Source organism: Typopeltis vanoorti, chromosome 21 (genome assembly GCF_054136105.1).
Source record: "Typopeltis vanoorti isolate ZY-2024b chromosome 21, IOZ_Tvanoo_1.0, whole genome shotgun sequence".
NCBI lineage: Eukaryota > Metazoa > Arthropoda > Arachnida > Uropygi > Thelyphonidae > Typopeltis > Typopeltis vanoorti.
The window spans coordinates 18,482,670-18,500,950 of record NC_143569.1 but is presented as its reverse complement, the minus strand read 5'-3'; the positions used below and the strand labels follow the sequence as shown (position 1 = coordinate 18,500,950).

The following is an 18,281-nucleotide window of genomic DNA, read 5'->3' as shown; positions in this document are numbered from 1 at the left end:
TCATTCATCTTGTCTAGTTCAATGGTAACATTGTTATAGAATGTGAGCAAGTTGCTAAAACATGACCTTCCCTTAGCAAACCCATATTATTCATTGCAAAATAGAGATTGAGTGTCAACCCATTTCTGAATGCAAGTCCTAACCAATTTTTCCAAAATCTTCACCACTACTCCTGAGATACTAATTGGTTGATAGTTAGATATATCGGTCTTTGCACCACCCTGCCAAAAAAACCACCCTATCACCCTTTGCACCACCCCTCCACCACACCAAAAAAAAAAGTAAACAAGAACGTAATTTTAGTATGTACTGATGACTTAACTAGCAATAAAAGTTCAGTATAAGAAACTATATGAAAGGGATGTTGGAAGAAGGTAGAGTGAAGAGTGATAAAGTGAAAATCGTAACTATATTACCACGATATGGCAAACATGAATTAAGAAGAAGGGCTATGCTGGGAAATGATGCGATTCGTAGGCTGTCTAGAAGGAAAGGATGCGAGTTGCTGGAAGTGTGGTGTGAGTTTAAGGAAAAGTTGAATTTGTATAAGAGGGACGCCCTGCACTTGAATGCGTGTGTTTTATTTTATTTATTTATTTAGCGTTTGGCGAGGAAGAATGCATGCATAAGACACCACCCACACCCACCCACCCACCCACACACACACACACACACACACACACCAAAAAGGACATACATGACAATAAAATGCGTAAAAAATATAATAGTGTGAAGTGACACTCTAATCATATATACATATAAAAATGTACAAATAAGCATAAAATTAAAATTGGATGTTTAAGTTCGACAGCCAATCAACAGCATGTGTATAACCTGTTATAAAGTCAGTTACTGGTCCCATGTAGGCTCTGTGAGGAGAGTCAAACGTGATATGTTGTATAGTTTGGTTACCCTCACCACAGTCACAAGATGAGTTTGGTCTTATTCCCCAAGTAAATAAGGAAGCTCCACACCTACCATGGTTGGTGCGAACCCTATTTAGGGAGGTCCATATTTTTCGAGGTAGGTCGAACCCTGATGGAAGGCTCTTTGGATTAAAGACAGTCTGCCAGATTACCAGGGCTTTGACAGTCCATTCCGTCTGCCATGCTATTGTTGCATCATAGCCCTCAGTGACAAGCCGTTGCTCCGTTATTATAGGCGGGTGTCTTGACTTAAGCCTCTGTGATGTAAAGCTGTCAATATCAGAGTGTATAGGAAGCACTGGATTCTGCCACCTTTTGTTATATTTGCGAATCAGGGTGTCTTGGCGTCGTAGTTGAGCAAAAATGTTCTGTAACTATGTTCACGACGGAAATGAGCATTTTCATGGAAATGATGCCTAGGTGGAAACGATTTAGACTTTGTGTTAGTCCGATTCGGAGCCATCAAACGTGTACAATGATGTTTGCATATATATAAGGCACTAGAGAAGAAGAGAGAGATCTGCAAATTCTCCAACTGTATCATGCAAACTACAGACAAGAGTATACAAAGGAACATGCAGGTAGCATATTATGTCTGTACACAATGGTAGGAGTATCAGAAACAAAGGGGTAGAGTTTGTTGCCTTGGTCAATATGCTGGAAACTTAGATTATAGGCATTTCCGAGACCTGGCTATCAAAAATAGGCATATTAACTGGTATTGAGCGTAAAGGATACAGTGTTTTTAAAAAGAATAGAGAGGATAGAAGAAGAGGGGGTGTGCTGCTAATGATATCAGATAACTTGAATCCACTTAGAGTTGAGACTTATGATTGTAATACTAGTAACAGTTTTTCATGTGGCAGTGAGTTTTAAGCCATATGGCGTGAAGTGGAAACTAAGAAGATCAAATACATAATGGAGTGTTGTACTGACCTGGTGGATCAGCTGCTAGTGATGGTGAAATTCATCACCAAATAAAGACGATGGGTGCGAAAAGAGTAATCGTAATGGGAGACTTTAATTATTCCAACATTGATTGTGTGTAGCAGGAAAATCTCATGTATGATAATTTTATTATTATGTGACACCTCCAGGGAGTCCAAAGACTCATTGAAGGAGAGTGTGCCAACAGCATCGAACGATTGAATCTCTTCCGCGCTCAAACATGCTTAACTTTTTCGTGAGTCATTAGTAGCAGAGGCTCTACCAATCGACCAAACTTTGCTGGCAAAATATAAAAACCGAGCTAGCCAGGATTATATAGTAAAATGTATGATATTTGATACGGAGTTATTTAGGCACAACCTTATTTTGTTTTATTTTATAAATGTCTTGTGAGCTGCAGGTTTCCAGATAATTTACTTATCATGATTGCCTGAACACCATTACGAAAACTGGACTTCATGAATCCCAAATCAAATCCCCTCCCTGATTAGGGCTTTTTTTTTTTTAATTCACCTATTATCTTTTGAAATAGACAGTTATTTTTATAATTTATTAAACTATATTTTGTTATAGGTTTCAGGTTCCAATCCTAAAACTGTAACTTACAGTAATAGGTTGCAGTTTCGGGGGTTTAGTTTAGATGTCAGTAAAGTTCAGAAGTCGTTTCCGTAAATCGAGATTTACCAAATAAATAATCGCGCGATAAGCAGCCAGGAAGGAAAAAATTATGATATTAAGTTAAGATATTTTAGAAAAGAATCATACTTAATTTGTTTTGATTTCATTTCAAGCATTGAGTAGAATATGATATGCATCTAATGTATGCGTTGTACACACAGTTACAATAGGATAGTAACACAGAAGCTTATTAGCTCTTTATACTTAAGTTATAGTAACACATGCTTTTGTGAAGATTATTAGCAGTTAATATAGGCATGCTAATTGCAGGATGCAAAACTGTTGCGAGGTTCCTGCTACTATGTTGTTTAATAATCGTATTCCTTTCAACCTTAATAGAAAGAAGAAAGGTCCAGTACCCGTTCTGTACCCATAATAGTAAAACGTATTAATAATCTATAACAAATGCTTTTCTGCCGGAAATATTAACATCAGCTGTTACTGTCGTAGTTTTCTATGTGAATAGTATGGCTCCTAGGCAAAGGTCACTTAGCGTGTCTTCTGATATGTCGGATCATTTTTACAATATTAACGAGCGTCCAGTAGATGATATTTCTTTGGAATTTTTCTACAAACCTCATACTATAACTCTTCTTACTGTATCTATTGCTGTTCTCTTATATATTGCATTTACAAGGTATGCTTCGAGATTAATGCAGTTTGCGTTTTGAAATTGCTGTTTTCCCAATGTAATGCTCAATCTCAATATGAACGGGAATTGTTTTAATAACAGTTTGTGCCTTATTAATTTTGGAGTAATTCCAATTATCTGAATTAACTCTCTGCGTATTCGGATATTGTCCAGTAATTATTAAAATTCATTTAAATTTTATATATTAATTTTGTAATTTGTGTCACATTGCAGATTGCAGTCATTGACACATTAAGGGAAAATTCAAAATTGAATTTGCAGAATTCATGTAGAATTATGTTTAAAAAAATTCCCAATATGAAAGAATAAACAAACATTTGCAGTCCATTTGTTTCTATATTTTCATACCTGTAAAGCATTAATTTAGATGTGTAGTATTTGCTATTCCCTATATCTCCACTTCTAATTATTATTATAATTGTGTTTCTGTGAAATCAACAAACTCATCGCGAGATACCCTACATTGACACACCAACCATTATTCACACAATACCTGTCATACTTCTCCTTAAATTCATTCACAGATGAAGCATTCACATCCACCTCTGGCAACGCATTTTACCCATTCTCAACTCTCCAAGCAAAAAATCTAGTCCTACCATTCTCGTTAACCACACTCTTAAGCAATCTAAAGGGATGGTCCCCGCGTTCTCTCCCTTCCTGCACTGATCTTAAAAAAGTCATCAGTATCAATCCTATAAAATCCCTTTAATAATTTATATGCCTCTATCATATCTCCTCTCCAACGTCTATCAGCTAGTTTTTGAAGCCCACAGACCTTCAATCTATCCTTGTAGGAAACATCCCACAGACCTGCAACAATCTTTGTAACTCAGCCCTGAATCCTCTCCACCATTTCTTCATCAAGAAATCCAGGTGACCAGATCTGTGTGCAATAGTCCAAATGTGGTCTTATTAATGCCTTATAAAGTGGGACAATTACTTTCTTATCCCTGCTTGTCGGTGTGTTCTTCAACAACCATGTAATTTGATGTGATGTTTTGGCAGCCTTTGCAATATGGCCTTAGACACTTAGTAATGCGGTTTGCTGTCATAAACTATCTAAAACAGCTACAAAAATCACTCTGTTTCTTGAAATTTTCCAACTATAAGCATGTATTATTTGCAGATATTCTTCAAACATAGAAGGTTTCCATATAATATCCATAGCCATTATTAATTGTAATAATGTTAGACCTCCACATAATGGGCTAACTTTCACCTGTTTAGAAAGTAAGGTTAATAAGTCACAGGCTAAGGCCATTGTTAATTTTACAGAGCACTGAGTGTGCCTCATTATTAGTAGGCTATTGGAATTAGTGCTTTTGGATGTTTCCTTGTTGACTTGTTAATCTTACCTTGTTATTGAAGTTGCTGAAATGAGTATTATTATTAGACACCTCCAGGGAGTCCAAAGATTCACCAAGGATGGGTACCTGCTCTATAACTCTGATTCTGCCATTACATCCACCAACTGACCACAACTACTACACCAATGGCATCTACCGCTGACCACCACCACTAGTATTTCCATAGACAATCACAAACATCCATGCCCATGGCAGGATTCGAACCCGCAGCCTTTTGGCTGGAGAGCGGATACGCTAACCACTCGGCCAGCCAGGCTGGCCAAAGGGAAACTAAAAATATTAAAAAAAATGGGGGCACTATGGTTTCAGGTTAATTGACAGAATGAGAATATTCATATGGATTATGCCAACCATGGTTTAATATCGTTGTTTTTAAATTTTTAATGCTTCAGCCACCCATAAAAGATCAGAAATCTGTAATACATCTATTGCTATGGACAGGAAAAAGATTAAATAATTCATAAATCCTGATCTAGATACCATACATGGATTTTCCTTTTTCAAGCCAGTTCAAGACTGCAGTAATAGAGGATGAGAACCTAAAATTTAGGTTGTTAGGTAACATGTTGGTAAAAACAGCACAACATGTTATGATGTGCAGGACACTGACATGTAGGAGTAAGGAGATTATAGTTCTGTTATTGTATGTTAGGTTTTGGTCAGGTTATATGGATTACTCTACAGATATGGTCACCTTGTTTTGAGAAGAGATAGTGGAAATACTCCAGAAATGAGTAAGGTGGCTTCTGATCTCTTGAATGCTAAATAAAGAAAGCAGTTTCAGTCTAAGTTTGAAGAAAGCAATTTTCAGTCTAGTGAACAGTAAGGAGAGATGTGAGACATATAAGTTGGTGATGGGTTAACAGATCAATGCAGATGATATTTTCATAGAATTGAAGGAGATAGGGCAAGGGGGGAGGGAAAAGGCATCCCTTGAAGCTAGTCAGTTTCTTGCATGGCAAGTGCTGGATGATTAGAATGCATTCTGAGAGTTTAGCAAGTGTTGGGATAAGAATACCTTTAAGGCAGGATTTGATCAGCTGTGTATATGTGTAAGACAGTGTTACCTCTTGCCTTCATAGCGCTCTGGTGATAATAATACTTCTGCTCATAATCTTAAAGCAGTGTTCCAAGCCTCTCTTGGATGATATTGTCAAAAAAAAGAAAGAAAAAAAATTTTGAGAAGAGTAAATATTTGCTTCTTATGAAATCATGGGTACAGCTAATTAGTGAGTGAGGTGTGCCCAAGGACATGGTTTATAGTTTGTCTTAGTGTATAATTGTTTATTGTTTTGGTGACATATTGTTGTTCCAGTTTGTTTGTTATGTTGGTGAATCATCTTAACAGATTCTTTTGCATATGTTATTAATTTGGCAGTGTGATCTGCTCTACTCATTGTTGGTTATGATGCTCACTACACACAGGCTGGCCTGGTTGGCCAAGTGGTTAGCGTATCCACTCTGCAGCCAAGAGGCTGTAGGTTTAAATCCTGCCAAAGGCATGGATGTTTGTTATCATCCCTAACCATTAACATATGTAATGCTATAACCTGTGTCCTGGCACAGTATGACTTTTAATGTCTTTGCACCATAAAAAGCAAATCAAACCAAATTACAGTCTGTTTTTGTTGTTTCAGATATTGGTATTATTAATTGTTATTAACATGTGGTCCAGAGAGGAAGTTCTTGTAATTTAGCTCTGATGATTTAGTTGAAATAGGGATATGGCCTAGATGCTGTATGATAAGTTTAAGTATGCTTGTCATTAATATGGTATTTGTGTGGTATCATAATTCTCAATCATAACATTGGTGTAAGGAAATATGCAGACACTCACATTATTATGCCAACCACTGTAAAATTATATTTGACAAGAAATAATATTTGCATTTTCATCCTTATTTTATACAAGCGTGAGCAAACAAAATTTTGCATGTGAAATATCTTTACAACTAAAACTAATTGTAATAATAATAATATAATAGATTTAGTTTAATCCTTTATCCCAGTGAGAGCAAACAAAGTTTGCGCCTGAAAATATCTTCAGGACTAAATATAGTGTTGTACTATCTTATCCAGTAAGTAGTGCAACACAAAGGCAACTCGTGGCAAAGGTGGAGCAAATATTACAGTTGACATCGAGTAAGTTGCTACAGATACTTCAGTATAGAGGAATTGACTTCTTGGGATACTAAATTGCTTTAGTGTCCCATAACACATACCACACTGCCTTCACAGGCCATGTATAATGTTATATGTTATTGGAGGAATCATTATCCAGACTAGTTTTAACCTTTATTGAGCTCTCATTAGTGGAAATTAGACTTGCAAAGATACAGATGACTAACTTATTGGTGTATTACCATACTCCTTATTAAAGTTGTACCCCCCCCCCCTTCCCTGTAAAAGAAAGAAATTATTCTTGACAAGAAGTTGAATTTCACAAGTAGGCTTATTTTTGCCTCATTCTTTGGTGAAAGAAGTATAGACAAGGGCATCACCAGATTAGATCATGCCCTGAGGCAAACAATTAGATATCACCCCTGATGGATTATAAGTTAAAAATATAAGAAAATCTCCAATTGCTATTTTGTTTTCATTACAAGAGAAACATTAATGCAAAACGATTACATAATAATATTAATTAAATGTTTGCTCTACCGGGATATAAAATTGTTTATAAGCTTATCAAATTTAAATTATAAGCTATGTCTGCCTCTATCGATATAGTTGCTAGACTAACCAATCTTTCTTGGATCATTGCTATACGTAGATAATATTTAATCAGTTTAAGCTTAGAAAAACTTCTTTCCTCACTTGCTATGCTAATACAGGAATTGTTAGCGTAGTGACAGCACCTACCACAATATGGCTGAACGAGCACCCTTATTAAGCCATGCCGTGAGGCAGGCTGCCTCTATGCTACACCCTGTCGACGGTACTGAGTATAGAAACAAGAATATGATTCTTGTTTAGTATAATTTACTTCCTAACAGAAAGTGCTATGCCATATAAAAATATTTAACTGCTTTGGTGCAAGATGTTCAGTATAGCACTACTCAACTTTCCAGCAATTTTTATATCTGAAGAGAGGGTTTGTATTCTGCAGAGCTTGGCAGAGAGAGAGAGAGGAAAGATGATTGAGATATAACTTTGTGAGAGAAACCTGTTAGATTGATGTTGGAGAAATATAGGCTATCTCTGACTTATGTAAGAGTTAAATTCTGCAAACTTTGTGTAACTCGAATTTTACTTAAGTTGGGTTTAATTCCCCACTCCCATATTCTCACCTGTTAATCACACCCTGTTGTTTACAATGTATGGTAGTGCATTTTTGAAGGTTTTTTTTTATTAGTTTCATTCACAGGATTCACACACAAATTAGATTTTAGTATATACTTATTAATGGAAAGTATTATAATAAAGTATAAAAAGTATGAGAAAATTGAGGGTTGGGAAATTGTTTATTTTGGCTGTTCAGCCATCATCATCAATTTTCTGATATATACACTCAAGGGGTGTTCAGGCTACTATGACAGCTTTACATGATTAAGTTTACATTATTATTCATTTCCTATCAACAATTTTCCTCCAGATTAGTCTATCACATGTCAGCACTCCAATATTGTTGTATCTAATATTTCATTCTTTTAAGGCATTTAAAAGGATACTGACCAAGGAAATTCAGGAAAGTGATTTCCTCACTCCTGGTTTTCTTAAGAGAGAAAGACATTGTGGAAACAGAAGAACGATTTAGTGAAATAAAGTGAAGAGGGTAATTAGAACAGAACAAAGGGTTAGAAGAACAGTATGAGATGTGGCGAATACAGAACAAAAAAATTATACAAAAATGATGAGAAACATCAATAAATGGAGCCCAAAACAGAGAACTATAAAAGGTTAATAGGGTGAAATCTTGATGGACAGAGATGGACATGATACTGTCGGTTATATAAGACACAGGGAGATGTTGAGGCCCAAAAGCGGTTGATTGATGATTTGAAGAAAAGATCACCACCCAGCACAGAGTGAGAGGCAAGATATACTGGGGAATTCTGAAGTTTGGTGGTTAGGTGATAACAGATGAACTATTCTGATTGTGTAATTTCATGAAAGAAAAGCACCAAAAGAATGAGCAAGATCAGTTCTTCATCCATAATACCCATTCACAAAAAAAAAAAAAAAAAAAAAAAAAGGGCTGCATAAACTACAGAACTATTATTCTAATGAGAGATGTACTTATGATATTAACAGAAAGAATTGGGAAACTAATTGAAGAAAATCTAGGAGATGAGCAAACAGGATTTAGAAATCTGTGTATCAAAAATTAATGTTAAGATTAATTGTGGAGTGCTCTACATAAATATAAGCATACTGCTTTGTTGGCTTTCAGAAAGCATTTAACAGTATATTGATGAGAAAGTAGTATGGGCTGTATTCGAATCTTATGGAATGGACAGGAACATGGTATGTTTATAACAGAATATCAGTGATAATGCAGAGGCTGCTCTGAGAAATTGCAGAAAAACAGGAAGTGATTCTGGGCAAAGAGGCATGAGACATGAAGACCTGCTATTCCTTTTATAATGCTTTCAGTAATTTAAGATTTTCAGATGACACTCATTATTGAAAAAGATGAAGAACTAGAAAGAACAGTAGTGAAGTTAAATGAAGGAGGAAAGAGATGTGGGCTGATAACAAACATTAAAAAATCTAAAACAATGATGTTTGGAAAGAAGAGGATGAAGAAACATATAAAGGTCAATAGATACAAGCTGGAAGAGATGAAGGGCTTCATGTACCTAGGGTACAACATGATGCACAATTTTGGATAAAAAAAAAAAAAAAACAGAGAGAGAGAGAGCTTGTATAACAAAAGCGAATGTAAAGCTACAGGTATTGAACAAGATATGAAAAAGTAAATCAATGAGCCATGCCTAAAGCTGAAACTGCTGGAAACATGCATAGTCAAAAGCACTCTATGTGGTGTGAAAGATCGATAATGGTCAAAGACAGTGAGATGAAGGTTGACATTTGAAAGAATGTTCGTGTGGTTAGCCTAGTGGCTTTGCACTTCGCAACCATATGCCTGGGGAAGGAGTGTCCTAGGTTCGATTCCCATCAACAACGTGAGGAGCTTAAGGATCTTCCTCAGCCATAGCCAAGTTAGCTGGTCTTGGGCATGGACAGCAGGGTTTTTTCCACCAGTTTATCTGGTGTTTTTCATCCCGCAAGCAGGCAAACCGGCCCCGTGAACACACACGGATTACAGTCAGGAATACTGACCCAGCCATAGGTCTGATTCGTCAGCTATGCCGGTCCCGGAGCCCGGATAAAATTTGGGGGGACTGAGATGGTGCCTTACCTCCCCTTAAAGGGGACTCACGGCCATGTATCATCACACAAAATTTATTTATTTATTTGAAAGAATGTGTTATAGAAAGATTCTACAAATTGGATGGATGCAAAAGGTAATAAATTGTAGAAAATCAAACTTCAGGATGGATAACAGCAGAAAGATCAAAACTTTGATGTTTGGTGAAATGGACGATATATAAACAAGAGGACAGCAAAGATGAGATTATGTAGATCATGCAAAGAAGTATCATGGAAACTTCAAAATTTGAGTCACCTGGCCACGGATAGCGGGGAATGGCAAAGAATGGTAAAAAACTGCATTGGGCTCATGAGCACTAATGATGATGATGATGATGAATGGTCTAACGCAGGGGTTGGCAACCTTTTCAGACTCACAGGCCACATTCAACTTTTAGTTTTAATAATCGGGCTGCAAACGTTTAATTAACGGAAAATAGTGAGTGAAAAAATACTTAAGTTATCAATTTTTATTATATCAATCTTAAAACACACAGAAATATTTAAAGTATGAGATATGAAACAATGAAAATGAAACTCAGTGAAAAATTATTATCGCTTATAAACAAAGTAATATAGTTTATCCATCACAATATGTGTGTCCCTCTTAATGTGCCTTTTGTGACTGTTTTCTCTTAGCCAAATTATCTAGATCCACTTGCTAACCTAAGGGCTGCCGCTTGCTGACCCCTGGTCTAATGCACTCACCCATCTTCATTACTTGTAGATCCACCCATTTATTATTATTACGTGAGACCTCCTGGGAGTCCAAAGATTCATCAAGGAAGACACCTACTCTACAGCTCTCTGTCTCCACCAACTACAAAGAACCGCAACTACACCAACACCATCTACTGCCCACCACTGTTAGTATTTTCACAGACAATCGCAAACATTCATGCTCAGAGTGGGATTCAAACCTCTAGCCTTTTGGCTGGAGAGCCAATACATTAGCCACTCTGCAAACCAGGTTGGCACACCAATATAAATTTTGCACTCTTGCCCTATATTAGTTCTCCTAGCCAACCTTGTGTCCACCTTTTGGATACAAGCCACTGAATGGGTTGGAGAAATTCATCTGATCCCTCTTGTCATTTTCAGATCATTTGATCAATTCTGCCTTCCATCACTTGCAGATGAGTTGCTAGTTTCTTCTGTGGTAATTCATAGTAAGTTATTGTAGATGATCTCCTCTCTTTGGACTCCACCATTGTCGAAGTACCCCAGGACTCACCACTTTCATTAACCTTTTCTCCTACAGACTGGGGACATTCTCTGCTGGCTGTAAATCCTATCTCTAGTTTTGATGATAGTATAATTATGCATCTTCCCTTCCTATTCTTAATTTTACAGCCCTTTAAGTTCTCAGGTTATCCAAGCTTTAAGATTTTACATGTCTAGAACTGTGATGTTCTTGCTATTCCTCATTACAGTGAGGACAGCGTTGTGAACTTCAGCTGCCAAAACACGTTGCTGTCTTATTGCTCATAAGAAAGATCTTCACTGTCTCTTACTTGGATAATACTAGATCTCAAGTAAAGATGAGATTTCTCTTCTTAGTTAGTTGCCACTTTTTTACATCTAGGCTTTCTTGGCTTAAACATAGCACACACACCCATAGCTTCCTAAGCCTCAGAAGATGCTGCTTCTCACCAATAAAACTACTGACATGATATAAATCGCAGATTTAGTCCATCTTCAAAATCCTGTCCTGAGATTTAGGATGGTACCTCAAAAACGAAAGAAGTCTCGATAGTATCCAAACTAAGAGAGCAGTCTGCTTCTCCTTCCCCTCTCTCACTCACTCACTCAGATGTTCTGTTTCTTCTTTTATTCCATTCTGTAGGTATTTTTGTAGTTGCTGTTCTCCCGAGCTACACTATCACTCCTCCACTTGCTTAATGGATGTAAACACATAAGTAGCTGCTGGTCAAGCCCAATACACCTTTCAGCTGCTTCATACTTAGCAAACTAATTTGTCATACTCTTTCACCTCATCTACCGCTTCTGTGGATATCCTTCCGTACATTGTTTTCTTCAAGGTCTCTGACTTCCAACTTGTTACAAAGCACATTGACCAATTCCTTTATTCTTCTCAACTATGTGTCCCACATGTTGTACTGTTGTATTAAAGATTTTGCACTTGTTTATGATGTTGGTTTATTAAACGTTATTTTGAAGCATTATAAATTATATAATGCTTTTAATTAGTATTCTGTTAATTAATATAGTTCATACCAAAGGTTCTAAATACTCCATAAAAATCATATCTCATTCATTCTTTATTTTACTCTGCATTCTTGCATTTAAAAATATAAGCTAAATATATTCATAGAACATTGGGTCTCACATGTATTACGTAAGCATTCTTTTATTATAAGGCTAACACAATGGAATTATTTATACAGTTGTATTTTAATGTAATTTGATTTGAATATACAGTGTTATTTTGTGTATTTGTAGAAATGAAGTCAATCTGGAAGCAAATATATGGTGTGGAATCAACTGTGTAGTATTCTTTTTTCTAATCATCAGTGTATTAGCATTTCCTAATGGTAAGTTTTTTGTTATATACTTTTTAATTTTGTAAGAATTTCTTTTCAAATATCTTTGACTTGGTATAATTCCTCTCCTCTTTATTATTATATCAGTCAATCAGTTGTATAAAAGAGATTGAAGAACTATCCATTATCAATTTAAAAAAGTAATGGTGTACAGAATCGGTATTTATCAGTATAATTCCTAAATGCTACATGACTTTTGCAAGTGACACATTGTTCTTTACTTTCCCAATCCTGCATTTCAACTTTGAGCTTTGAGAAAATATTCTGAACTCATCATCAAATTCCCAATAAATATCCTCAAGGCTTATACATGATGCCATGATAGAACTAGAGAATTAAATTTACATTATTACTAATTTCTATCAACAATTTTCCTCCAGATTAGTCAGTTATTTGGTATGGTCACTGCTAACCGCTCATTCCACTTAGATCGTGGTCTTCCTCTGGATCTTTTTTCACACCATCCTGGAATCATAGGCTTGTTTTGCAAACCTTTCCTCTCCCATTCTGTTTAAGTGACCACACCACATTTGATTAGCTCTGCTTACACAATCCTGAATATCAAGTTCTTTCTTAATGTCTTCATTTTTCCCATGATTCTGCTATTGATGGCATTCATTCACTTTATAGTTTTTTTTAGAAATCTGTGGTCTCTAATCATTGATCAGTTGCTTTTTAATCCAGCTCTTAGATCTATATATGAGTTGAAATTGATTTCAACATTTTCTTCTAGGCTGCTGATTTAGTGCTTTAGTTAATTTCTTATTCTATATAAATTTATTTAATTGGCTCCCTGCCATGCTGGTATGCTTATGCTGTTATCTGTTTCTAAATTCTCCAATTTGGTTGGCCAAGAGGTTATCATACCTGCTCTTGAACCAGCAGGTCATTGGTTCGAATCTTGCTGTGGGCATGGATGTTTGTAAAAGCCTATTCTGGACAAGCTTATAAATCTCTTTGAGTTTATAAGGCCGATCTTTTTTAATTTAATTTAATTAAATTTTTTTTTTAAATTTAAATAATCATCTTAACTATCATATTCTCATATTTTGGCTGTTGTACTTAAATATTCAAAATGTGAGAGTATTTTGAAATGCAGCATGAAAGTAATGTCACCCCTCTGTCAAAAAATATAATTTATTTAACAATGGCTTTTGCATGGATTAATCTTCCATCTTTTACTGGCATTCTATCATTTTTCATCATTCTCACTCAGCAGTTGCACTTCATCTTAACTATCATATTCTCATATTTTGGCTGTTGTACTTAAATATTCAAAATGTGAGAGTATTTTGAAATGCAGCATGAAAGTAATGTCACCCCTCTGTCAAAAAATATAATTTATTTAACAATGGCTTTTGCACGGATTAATCTTCCATCTTTCACTGGCATTCTATCATTTTTCATCATTCTCACTCAGCAGTTGCACTTTTGGCATTGCTGAGTGAGATTTATGCCAACCCTATAAATGTCTACTTTGATATTTGAGCTCTACATGAACAGCTTACTTTAGCTTTTAATCATTCCCAAGATTGTGTCCCTGGAATGCATTCTCAGAAGGTGCCATATCTGAGCTTTGGTTGGGGTGGAGATGATCATCCCATCCATGTTGCAATTGCATCCCTTGTATGCACACTAGGGTGACATCTGGTTTTGTCATGAAGAAGGAAAACATCTTTCCTGTTAAATTGAAAAAATGCACCTGTAGTGGTCGGTCAAACTCTACAGGTGCATTTTTTTTTTTTTAATTTTTTTTTATCCACAAAAAAAAATCACATCTTTGTTCCTGTATGACATTGCCAGTTTGTACTACTTGTGTATAACAAGTAGTACAAATTGGAATGTGCCATACTCATTCTATTACTAATTTTCATAAAGAGCTAAGTTTCAATTTTGATATCTAGTTTAATGTAACTTTTCACACCGCAAGGTAAAAGAGGATAAAAGGAAAATGAAAAAAATGAGATGCAACTTTTCATAATGTGATCCACATAGATGAATGATAGTAGTGATAGCATGCATCATATCTTGCTCCTAATTTAATATTAAACCATTGTCCACCAATTCCTCCATAACTGTTGACTTTATAACTAAAATATAGATTATGAGTAATGTTCTGTTTCCCTATATAACTGTGCATTTTGAACAGCTTTTCCCTCAGCACCTTCACATATTCTTTTTAAATCTGCCAAATATACGAGAGCTGTTCAATAAGTAATAAGACTAATTTTACTGTCGCGAAACCACTCATTACAATATTAATTTCTGTGGAATAAAGAAATGTTGCTGTCTGTATTAACAAAAGAGGTTGATAGATGCGTATACGGGCTGATGTGCCAGAGTGTCACATGACTAAACGCAAGCTTGTTTCGCGACCAGTCATCGAAATGGAAGCATCCTTGGAACAGTGTTATGCAATTAAATTTTGTGTGCGTTTGCAAAAATCAGCATCGGATACTTTTAACATGATACGCGAAGCTTTCCACGATGAAGCAATGTCGAGGGCAAGTGTTTTTTGCTGGCTTAAAACTTTTAAGGAAGGAAGGCAAAATGTGGAAGATCTTGAACGTGAGGAAAGATCTTCAACGTCCATCACAGAGACAATGATCAACACAGCAGCGATTATCATCAAGGAGGATCGCAGAATTACAGTATGCCAGCTGCATGTTGTCCTGAATATTTCTGTGGGAAGTGTTCACTCAATCATGGCTGAACATTTGGGACTGAAACGTGTTTGCGCCTGATGGATTCCCAAACTCTTGACACCGGAGCAAATGCAGCATCGAGTGGATGTGTGCACAGAATGGAAAGAAAGACTGGAACAAGAAGGCGACAACTTCTTAAAACGCATCATTACAGCAGATGAAGCTTGGTTGTATCACTATGACCCTACAATGAAACAACAAAGCAGTGAATGGAAGCATCCGTCTTTGCCTACTCCCAAGAAAGCAAAAACTGTAAAATCGGCTGGTAAAGTTATGACCATAATGTTTTTTGACTACGAAGGCATTGTTTACCAACACTCTGTAGAACCCGGGAATACTGTAAACGGCTCATACTATGCGGATGTTTCACGGACAATGGTACAGCACGTCAAAAGGAAGCATCCATTGCTGAAGAATGGCTTCTTATTGCACCATGATAATGCAAGGCCACATATTGCTGGTTGTGTAGTGGACGTTTTGCAGAAAAACAACATAGATATCCTACCACACCCTCCATACAGTCCTGATCTTGCACCATGCAATTTCTGGCTGTTTCTCAGCTCAAGAAACCACTAAGAGGCCGCCATTTCGAAAGCAACAAAGCATGTGTAAAAGCTGCGGAGGCGGTTTTGAAAGAACTCTCAAAAAACAGACTTGACATGTGCTTAAAAAGTGGATGCAACATTGGAACAAATGCATCGCCTTTAATCGTCATCATGTAAATGATGACGATTAAAGGTAATCTATTTTCTGTATAAAGATAGTCTTATTACTTATTGAACAGCCTAAGTAGATCCTTATATTCTTATGATTTCTCGACTATTTTTCATAAAAGGAAAATATGATACCAGCAACTACTGTTTGTGAACCCAGCTTGTTCTTCACATTTCTATTACACAGATTTTCTTAGCTTCTCCTCAACTATAGTTGTAGAATTACGAATTGTTAAAGTAATTGTTCTTTTAATTATAACTAAATTAAAATGAATAACTTTTGTGAAGATGTGTTTCAGAGGCATCTTCAGTGTCAGAAATGAAAAAGAATAACATACGGACATAACAGAAACAAAAATTCAATAATGCATTGCTACAGCTTTAGTAATGTAATAGTGGTCAGTTAATTCCTCAAGCTAAACTAGGAAAGATGAACAGATATCAGAGACATTAAATTATCAGTGAAGAAGATGAACATTCTACCTGTTCAAATTTGGAAAGCAAAATAATGCATGACAGCTTTCTTTATAAAGCTGTTCCATAAGAAATTTACTCTTGTGTAAAAGGACTCTGTGCTTAGAGGAGATAGCATGTTCCACAAAGCTAGACTGGTCATTTTTGTGAGAGTCGATACATTTTATATCAGTCACAGTGAACAGAAGTAGATCTTTGTAATTGTCCAAAGTGTGATAAGCTGTAAGGGCAAGAAATCTGCTAGACTCTTGGAAAGTTTAATGCAGTAAGTTAGTCTTTTGGTGACGAAAGGAAAGTAGAAATTTTCTGCACAGGGTGAGATGTCTGAAATAATGATTCATTGTGTTATCCCATGACATATTATTATTAATAAAATGAGATCATCATGGAGTCAAAAGACTTATCATGGGAGATGCATAATGTTACACACAAAGTCCATCAAACCATGCTTTAAACTTATTCGGTATATCTACATTCACATTCACAAAACAGTCACTGGCCAGTGACTGTTTGGTGAATGTGGATATACTCTCAATGGCCCCTTGTTGTACCCTCCCATTTGATGAGAAATTTATTTTAGTCATAATTAAAAAACTACATTAACCCAGTCACAACCCTTTACCAACTTAAACATCTCAATCATATGCCGTCATCATCAATCTGTCATCATATTCCACACCTCCAAAGACCAGTTACCAACTTAACTATATCCTTGTCACCACGAACCCCATGTACCCAATCTGTGCACGCTAATCCATATGAGGCCTGATCCATTCCTTATACAATAGAACCGTAACCTCTTTATTTGTACTCATTAAAGGTTGTGGCCAGTCATAACCCTTAATAATCTGATATCATGACCACAACTTACACAGTGTAATCCCTGTACTGTGCCACCACTCCAAAGTCTTTTGTCTCCTCAACCTCCTCCAAAATTTCCCCAACAAGTATATACTTTGCATCCCATTGTTGCCCACCAAATTTCAAAAACTTATTCTCTGACAGTTCCATACATTTGTCCACTCATACCATCTGTTCAAGTCCTGTAAGGCTACACCATCTGCTCGATTCCTCATCACTCTTGCCAGTTTTCATCATCTGCACACAGTTGTATATCTCCAGTTAAACCCGTCCCAGTATCATTAATATACAAGTAAATAACAATAGCGTTGTAAGTCAGCGGTTAAAGTACAGGAAGATGGTTTAATGTTAAATCTGGTGTGAGACAAGGATGTATATTATTCCCTCTGTTATTCATTATCTATATGGATCACATTATGAAGGAAAGTGGTATTAAACATGATATCAAAATTGGAGATGTTAATGTCAGCTCTTTGCTTTATGCAGACGATGTTATACTTCTAAATAAATCTGCTACAAGTCTGCAAGATTCCCTTACTAAATTGAATAACTGTTGTAATAGATATGGTATGAAGGTCAGCAATAAAAAGACAAAGATAATGAAAATAGGCCGAATCGTTGAAAATGTCAACTGCGTTGTGAATGGAAAACTTGTGGAACAAGTAAAACATTTCAGCTACTTAGGCACGATTTTTAGTGAAGATGGTAAATTAAATATGGAAATAGAAAACAGAATCAACAAAGCTGGTGTGATAGGAAGTCAATTGAATAAATTCATATGGAATAAGAGAGAAATTACTTGGAATACTAAATTAGCTGTATACAAGACAGTGTTCAAACCAGTTTTAACTTATGGATCTGAGAGCTGGGTCAGAAGTAAAACATTTGACCAAAGACTAGAGACTGTAGATATGAGAGTCCTGAGAAAGATTAGAGGCGTGAACAGATGACATCAATGGCAATATCAAATTAAAAACGAGGATATTAGGAAAGAACTTGACATTGTCAGCATCC

General features: G+C 36.1%; 1 protein-coding gene across 2 annotated transcripts in view; it reads left to right on the top strand.

Annotated features, from left to right (window-relative positions):
• The first annotated feature begins 2,908 nt into the window (after nucleotides 1-2,908).
• LOC150094657 (phosphatidylserine synthase-like) overlaps nucleotides 2,909-18,281 on the top strand; it is a 204,537-nt gene continuing 189,164 nt past the window's right edge. For both annotated transcript variants that reach the window (XM_090411080.1, XM_090411079.1), the window contains exons 1-2: nucleotides 2,909-3,189; nucleotides 12,414-12,505. In XM_090411080.1, the coding sequence (XP_090267206.1) occupies nucleotides 3,020-3,189; nucleotides 12,414-12,505 (262 nt within the window). In that variant the 5' untranslated portion in view covers nucleotides 2,909-3,019. The remainder of the gene's footprint in view (nucleotides 3,190-12,413; nucleotides 12,506-18,281) is intronic.